Consider the following 7,390-nt stretch of genomic DNA (forward strand, 5'->3'; position numbering starts at 1 on the left):
AAAAATGCAATCACTGCTCTGGGGTTGCAGCTATTTAAACTCCCACAGGTCTGGAGTAGGGTAGGGCACAAACTGCAGCCCTATGAACACAGCAACCAGAGCCAGAGTGTGTAGTTCATCCACTGTAAATAACGCTGCTGCATTCTTAGCCTGTGAGGGAGTGTGCACAGTGAAAGAGAAACCAGAGGCAAGTGAAAGAAAAAAATGTGCCTGATATTTATTAGTGATACATTACAAATGCATGTTCAGTTTTTTTTCCCTCAGTCTAAATCTGTGCTTAAAAAGTTACTCTAGTTTTAGATCTTTTATCATCTCTGCAATGTCTATGAGTGGCCTTCGTTTGGGTTCAGTTCTGTCACAGGACAACATGCTCTGGAAATTCTTGGCTGCTTGGCTCAAGGATGGAAGGATGTGCGCGGCATTCTTTTCTTCTCGGGAGCACAGGAGGACCTCGTTGATCTCCTCGGCGATCTTTCGAGAGAGCACAGTGGGAAACACGCTCTTGACACGCTCGAGCACGTCTTTCCTCAGGACTGGATCGCGGCACACGAGGTTTAATATGAACATACCTGGCAGCAAAAGATTCAAAAGGATGGTATTACAAACAAATGAAAAACTATATTTCTGTTTGAATAGCCTTAAATCTAAATAAGTTGGGAATGTGTGTAGAAAGAAACGGTAACGTTTAAAATACTCGAACACAAAATTCTTGCATTTACTTTCAGTTTTGTTTCGGATATGTGATCCCAAGTTATTTCATGTTTGGTCTTGTCTTCCCACTTCCCAAACACACACACACGCGCACACACACTTGATTCCTCTACATCTGCATTCCAGAATTATAACATAATCCCAAAACATATGTTAAGACACTGACACACATCTTAAATCACTCTGGCATTAAAAGCTACAATAAAGCATGTTTGGGGTTCAGTGGCTTGCAATAATTTTATTAATCCTTGAACTTTTCCACATTTTGTCATGTTGCAACTATAAACTTTAGTGTATTTTATCGGGATTTTATGTGACAGATCAACACAAAGTGCTGCATACTGAAGTCAATTTAAATGGAAGGAGAGTGATGAAGGTTTTCAATGTTTTTTGTATTTTTTTCATAAATATAAATCTGAAATGTGGCATTCATATGTAATTAACCCCGAGTCAAATCTTTTTATCAGCTTTGTACATCTAGAAACTGAAGTCATTCTTCTTTACAAAAGAGTTCAATCACATACAGACTGAATAGTTTGTGTCTGAAATTAGCAACTTCCAAGTCTCATCAGAGGTCTTTTGCAAGTAGGTCAAGACTTTGAGAAGGGTCTAGGTTTTATCAAAACCATGCTGTTGTACCTTTTTGCTAGATGTGTACCTCCACTTCAATCTCAAGACTACTGCAGAATATTCTAAGTTTTTTTTTTCCAGGAATATATATGAAGTAAAATCGAACCCTTGTTTACCTCTAGGAGTGAGCAAGTTAAAAACTTTCTGCAGAACAGCAGTTTCTACAAAGGCAGCAGGAGGGCAGCTCATCCCCACAGAACTGTCTTTGTTGTCTACATCAAACATGATGACATCAAACAAATGGCCACCTACAAAGAAAAAAAACAACAACAAAAAACAGAGTCAGATGTGAGTTTGTTAATTTTTTTTCTGTCAATGTTCCTGACTCCTTATTTCCACGCCGACCTTCTTTCTCCAGGAAACAGATGCGCTCCAGGCCATCGCCAAGGGTGACGGTCAAACGATCGTCGGGTCGGAATCCGAACCATTCCTTTGCCACCTCCAGCACGACCGGGTCTAATTCCACTACCTCGACGGCAGCATCAGGCACAAAGTCTCGGAGGAACTGAGGCAGGCCTCCTCCGCCGAGGCCCACCAGGAGCACCGAAACCGGAACGTCTAGGGAGGAAGACGGTCGGAAAACGTTTGTAAAGATGAATCAAATGCTAACTCATGCAGAGGTTGTGGTACATCCAAAAATGTCGGGTCTGCACAGACACACACACACCTTTGTTCTGTGGGGTCCCCACGCCAAGCATAGAAAGACCAGCCACCATGACCTCGTGGTGAGCGCAGCACAGGAAGCCGCTGTCCACTGACAGACAGGCTGAAGGTGTAACTGCTGCCTTGGTCTTCTTTTTGTTCTTCTTCTTGTGACTTGATGCTGCCGAGATACAAATTTTCATCCATTTAATTTATTCATGTCATTGCTCTCCATTTCAGTATATTAAAATAAAACCTTTAATGTCAAAGTGAAAACTAATTTCTACAACATAAATGACAGTTAAATTAAAATATGTAGCATAAAATAAGTGATTGCTTAAACATTCGCCGCCTTCAATCTGTATTTAGTAGATTCACTTTTGACTGCAACGACAGCACAAACATTCACTGATCAGTATTGCTGGCTACCATTATAGCATGAAGACAAAAGGACATTCCAAGCAAATCAGAGAAAGGGTTATTAAAAAAGTACATGTTGAATGAACTCGTCCTTACAGGAAAATGTCACACTAAATGTTTAACAACGCACTGCACATGTGTTGATCCTGCTTAAATGCTCCATTAGTTAAAATTGTTTTTTTTTTTTAATGCAGTACAGTAAAGAAAAATCTAAAACGTAAAATAAAAAGGAATGACCAGTACCTGATGGGATGAGTCGGCTCTCTGACTGAACCAAGGAAATGTTGGACAGGAACACGAGCCTGCGATACAGCTCTCCATCTTCTCCTCTGACGTTCTCCACGCAGTACCCCCCACTGAGCTGACTCACTCCCCTGCTGACTTCTTCTCGCCAACCGAGATCCCCTCCCACTGACAGAAACGGCACCTGAATGAGGAACGAGAGTCCAAATGGATTACCGGACGAGCTTTCCTAGAGCCGCGACAAGCTCATTTTTTGTAGAAGGTGGTTTTAGAAACCAACATCCGAATGTAGGGGAAGGCGCTCTGGTCAAGTGAGACCAACCTTTGACTTTTTGACTTGTTTTTATTGTACATACAAAAACATTATGTGTGGCAGAAAAACTTGAGGCTGTGAAAGACTTGAAAGTTGATTTTCTGACATGTTCTTCTCCATCCAGTCTGAAAAAGTCTGAGCTATTTTGCAAACAATCATAGGGAAACCGTTCAATCTACAAGCCCAAAGCTAATTGAGACGTACCCCAAAAAATGGTGACTCTACAAAGTATTTACTCATGAGGGATAGATACAAATGCATTCCATTCTCTTTTTTTTATTACATACTGCTTTGTGTTGATCTATAAAATAAAATCTTTGAAATTTGTGGTTGGATAGTGACAAAATGCAGAAAAAAAATAAAAACACTTAAGCGGCAGAATACTTGCGTGTTTACCTGCTGGTTGGTTGGCATACCCGGTGGAGCCAAGTCCATCACCACCGGTGAGAGCTCTGATTGGACTGCTTGCATGTCTGTGTACTCCTGATTCCTGTGCATCGAAGCAATAACCAGGCGACGAAAATTGGCGCTGGCAGCCAGCTGCCTCCTGCCCTCAGTGGAGCTATAAAGCCAAGCCGTCTCACTCCCTCTGGGTACTGTCAAAACAAAACAGTCAGGCAACTGGAATCCATGTAAGAACAAACAAAACAATGTGAATGAGAAATGAAGAGCTCACCTATAAATATAGCAAACTGGTTTGATCTTGGCACTTTAGCTCCAGGTGGACAATCTTGCACTGTGAGAGTGTATCTGGGAAGACCCGTCTTGGCGTTACAGAGCGTTAGGGAAAGACTCGAACCAGGGTCTGTGCTTGTACGAAGTCTCTTCCTCAGAACAGAATAAGCCTGATACTCCCTCACGGCAGACAAAAGCTCACACACCTGTGTGTGTCTGACAGGCGCTCCATCATCTCCGACACACATCTCTAGAATGGGAGTAGGCATGGGTTGGCGGAACTTGGTGCAGACGAGGACAAAAACAGGTAGAGCGAAGGTGTCTTCTTCTTCTTTCCCTCTTTCTTCCTGCAGGCAGTGAAGCCTGACCGCCCAGCCCATGTGGACAAAGTGCTCCACAGCCAGCTTGATCACAGCCTCCTGAGCCAGAGTCACACACACATACCGCCCACCGACTTTGAGGACCCGACCAACCTGCGAGCACACAATGACGGGTGGACAAAAACGTGAATCTTATTGTTAATTTGTCTGGTGCTGCATCTGCTGCCGTCTTACCTCGGTGATCATCCTCCTGGCCAGAGCTCCTTCCTCTTCAGATGCCATTGCATCCAGAGTGCCTTTGTCCAGAGCGGCCTGGAAGCTGGCATCCTCATAGGGAGTCTGGGTGGCATCCACCTGATGGAAGGTCAGGTCGGGTCTGCGCTCCGCATTTCGCTGGTTCATGTGAGCCACTACGGTCTCGCTGATGTCTATGTTTGTCAGGTGTTTGTAGCCAACATCATACAGCTGCTCACTCAGCTCAGAGTTACCACAGCCGACGACCAGCACCTACAGGGAGGAATGCAGCGACATGAAGAGCTGTAAATAAAAGGCTTGTGTTCTGCAGTCATGGGTTTATAAAAGTTTTAAACTGTGGCAGGATACTGTTTCTCCCACCTTATCCTGCACTTTGATATATTTGTGAAGAACGCCGCACAGCTTGTTGTAGTTTCCGTACCACTCAAAAGCTCTTTCCCCTCGCTTCTTGAAGAACCTCTCCCAGTACTCTGCAGAGCTGAACTCCTCAGCGGTGCGAGGTAAAAGGCTCATCTTATCCTAGGGTGTGAACTCGTTTCAACTGCTACTTTCCAGAACTATTTTTCACTCCGCATGGCTCCTCGGACTCAGTTTTCTACCCGGACAACATTTCTGACAGTACCTCAAGGTGATTGGTGAATTCTTTCGTTGCGAGGATGCTTCCTGGTACCTGATTCGCTGCGAGGTGGATGGAGTGATTTCATTGGCTAAAGTGGAACTCTGAAGGTCCGGGTTTTTTAGTTCTCCCGGTGTGGTTAATCATGGCTGTCTCAGCGAGAAAAACTGTGGTCTTTGTGACTGGAAACGCAAAGAAACTCGAAGAAGTAAGAGTTTGACGTTTTGTTATTTCTTACTGTCTTGTTTTATGTTTAAAGTATCTATTTTTACGCCTATCCCATTCACTCCGCTCCAGGCTGTGTTTGTACCGTTTATATTTCTAATTTCGTTTCCTTCCCTCCATTCTTCAGGTCGTCCACATACTCGGAGACCAATTCCCCTACAAAGTTGTGTCAAAAAAGATTGATTGTAAGTACATCACTTAAATTAAATAACCTCATTCAGGGACTATGTTTTACATAACCACTTGTAAAACATCGAGTTTTACTTGTGGACCACACTTTCCATTTTTGATATTTGATATTGTTATGAACGTCATACAGCAAGACCCCATAGAGCATATAGTTGCATCTCAATAAAATAGAATTTAACAGAAAAAGTCAATTCAGTTCATTAATTCAATTCTAAAAGAGAACCTTAATGTGGAAAAACACATAGAAAAATATTTCAAGAATTTATTTGTGTTAAATCTGATGATCATGGCGTGCAACTAACAAACCCCCCAAATATAAGTGTCTCGAAAAATTAGGATAACTTGAATAGGTTAAATATTGGAAACAAATTGGTGTTGCACCCTAACTCAGTTCACCAAAAACAAATCCAAAGGTTTCCTGAACCTCAGTTTGGGTCACCGTGGGCTGCACAATTATTGTAAAGACTTGACAGATGTTCAGATGACAGTCACTGACACTCCACAAGGAGGGGAAAGCATGTCATGTTAATGGAACGTTAGGTGGAAGAAGAAACTGTGGTTAAAAGAAAAAAGAAAAGCAATAGGAATAACCGCAGCGAGGCAAAGCCCGATCCAGGGTTAAGGATATACTGACAAAGTGAGGGTGATCATACCACATTATTCCTTCTAATCATGTTTCTCTTTATAATTATCTGCTTTGAAATTCCATTTAGACAATTATAAGGTTACCATCAGCAAATACAGACCAAAAGTTTGAAAGCAACTTTAAGTTTCTGCTCACAGTCCCCTTCTCGTGAAAACACTATTGAGTTCTATTGATTTTTATTTGTATTTTTTTGCGGGGGGGAGGGTGGTGGAAACGTGTGCACCACAAGTTAAGATACATATAAAGAAAATAATGGCATAACTCTCTATCTCTGAACACGCGTCTTTATTTTAACCCAGTGCCCGAGTACCAGGGGGAGCCTGATGAAATTTCCATACAGAAGTGTAAGGAGGCCGCGCGGCAGGTACATTATATTGTAACTATAAAACCGCAAGACCCCCCCACCCCTCATTTTTACCTGATATCAGAATAAAAGTGAAACTGCAGTTGTTTTTTTATCCTGAAGATTGATGGACCAGTCATGGTGGAGGATACCTGCTTGTGTTTCAGGGCCTTAGGAGGACTGCCTGGTCCTTACATGTAAGTGCAGTTCCTATTCCTAATAAAGTCGTACATCTCAGATCATAAAACTTTACCAAAATTAATAGTTTTTGTTTGTTTCTAGCAAATGGTTTCTTGCTCAACTGAAGCCAGAAGGTAAGTAGTAAAGTAATTGTTAATTTAATTGTTATGTGTAAACAAATTGCGATTAAAGCTCTGCAATATTTCTAATCTTTTGGTATTTGGTTGTGGGATTGTAATCCAGGCCTATACAAGCTCTTAGCTGGCTTTGAGGACAAATCAGCGTGGGCTCTTTGCACCTTTGCATTCTGCGCTGGGAAGGATGAACCTGTGCAGCTCTTCAGAGGGAAAACTGAGGTTAGATTCTGTTTCGCTGGCATCTCTTCAGTGGCTGCGTTGTGTAGTGTTGCCTCTGACATGCTTCTCAACATAATTTAGGGGATCATCGTGGAGCCCAGGGGGCCTCCGGAATTTGGATGGGATCCCTGTTTCGAGCCAGATGGATATGACAAAACGTAAACAACTGTTTGTGTTTCTACCACAAGAGGGAGCCAGAGAATAACGTTAGAGTGGATACAGAAAGTACCAAATCAGAGCCCCCGTCGTATTAGGGGGAAAAGTGCCTTTGTCAATGTACTGTTTTAAAAATACTTACTTTTCTTTGTGCTCTAACTTTTTCTTTTCTCTCTTATCTGTAGCTACGCCGAACTTCCCAAAGAAGTAAAGAATTCAATGTCTCACCGCTACCAGGCACTTGCAGCAATGTCTGAGCACTTTGCACAAATCAACCGTACCTCACAATAGAGCAAGAAGAAGAAGCAGGATGATTAAAAGTTCTTTAGTTTCACAAAAGTACACCAACTTGGATTGAAATTAAATGGTTCCCCTTGTAATTACTGTGTTGTGAAGCCTGCTGTTGAACAGGGCTTGGGTTATATCTGTTTTGTTCTTTAATTTGAATAAACTTTTACTTTCAAAGGTTA

At 42.3% G+C, this 7,390-nt stretch overlaps 2 protein-coding genes across 2 annotated transcripts; one reads left to right on the plus strand and one right to left on the minus strand.

Annotated features, from left to right (window-relative positions):
* Positions 1 to 192: 192 nt before the first annotated feature.
* On the minus strand, positions 193 to 4,822 carry mettl13 (methyltransferase 13, eEF1A lysine and N-terminal methyltransferase). The gene is made up of 9 exons (XM_014992395.2): positions 4,570 to 4,822; positions 4,189 to 4,461; positions 3,636 to 4,107; positions 3,356 to 3,555; positions 2,647 to 2,830; positions 2,009 to 2,164; positions 1,687 to 1,899; positions 1,458 to 1,589; positions 193 to 569 (listed from the first exon to the last, which is right to left on the minus strand). The coding sequence occupies exons 1-9, from the start codon at positions 4,720 to 4,722 to the stop codon at positions 286 to 288; spliced, it is 2,067 nt and encodes a 688-aa protein (XP_014847881.2). The 5' UTR covers positions 4,723 to 4,822; the 3' UTR covers positions 193 to 285.
* A 60-nt stretch (positions 4,823 to 4,882) lies between these two features.
* itpa (inosine triphosphatase (nucleoside triphosphate pyrophosphatase)) lies at positions 4,883 to 7,390 on the plus strand. The gene is made up of 8 exons (XM_014992408.2): positions 4,883 to 5,033; positions 5,178 to 5,235; positions 6,185 to 6,249; positions 6,352 to 6,425; positions 6,511 to 6,542; positions 6,652 to 6,764; positions 6,846 to 6,922; positions 7,106 to 7,390. Exons 1-8 carry the CDS (start codon positions 4,971 to 4,973, stop codon positions 7,209 to 7,211), a joined length of 588 nt encoding a protein of 195 aa, XP_014847894.1. The 5' UTR covers positions 4,883 to 4,970; the 3' UTR covers positions 7,212 to 7,390.

This window comes from Poecilia mexicana, unplaced genomic scaffold (genome assembly GCF_051168715.1).
Source record: "Poecilia mexicana isolate PSO_F unplaced genomic scaffold, ASM5116871v1 scaffold_4, whole genome shotgun sequence".
NCBI lineage: Eukaryota > Metazoa > Chordata > Actinopteri > Cyprinodontiformes > Poeciliidae > Poecilia > Poecilia mexicana.

Coding starts and splice junctions, on each gene's coding strand:
- mettl13 (XM_014992395.2), bottom strand. CDS start 4,722: ATGAGCCTTTTACCTCGCACCGCTGAGGAGTTCAGCTCTGCAGAGTAC. Junction 4,462..4,569: donor ATATCAAAGTGCAGGATAAG/GTGGGAGAAACA, acceptor TCCTCCCTGTAG/GTGCTGGTCGTCGGCTGTGG. Junction 4,108..4,188: donor CCAGGAGGATGATCACCGAG/GTAAGACGGCAG, acceptor GTGTGCTCGCAG/GTTGGTCGGGTCCTCAAAGT.
- itpa (XM_014992408.2), top strand. CDS start 4,971: ATGGCTGTCTCAGCGAGAAAAACTGTGGTCTTTGTGACTGGAAACGCA. Junction 6,765..6,845: donor TCTTCAGAGGGAAAACTGAG/GTTAGATTCTGT, acceptor AACATAATTTAG/GGGATCATCGTGGAGCCCAG. Junction 6,923..7,105: donor CCAGATGGATATGACAAAAC/GTAAACAACTGT, acceptor TCTTATCTGTAG/CTACGCCGAACTTCCCAAAG.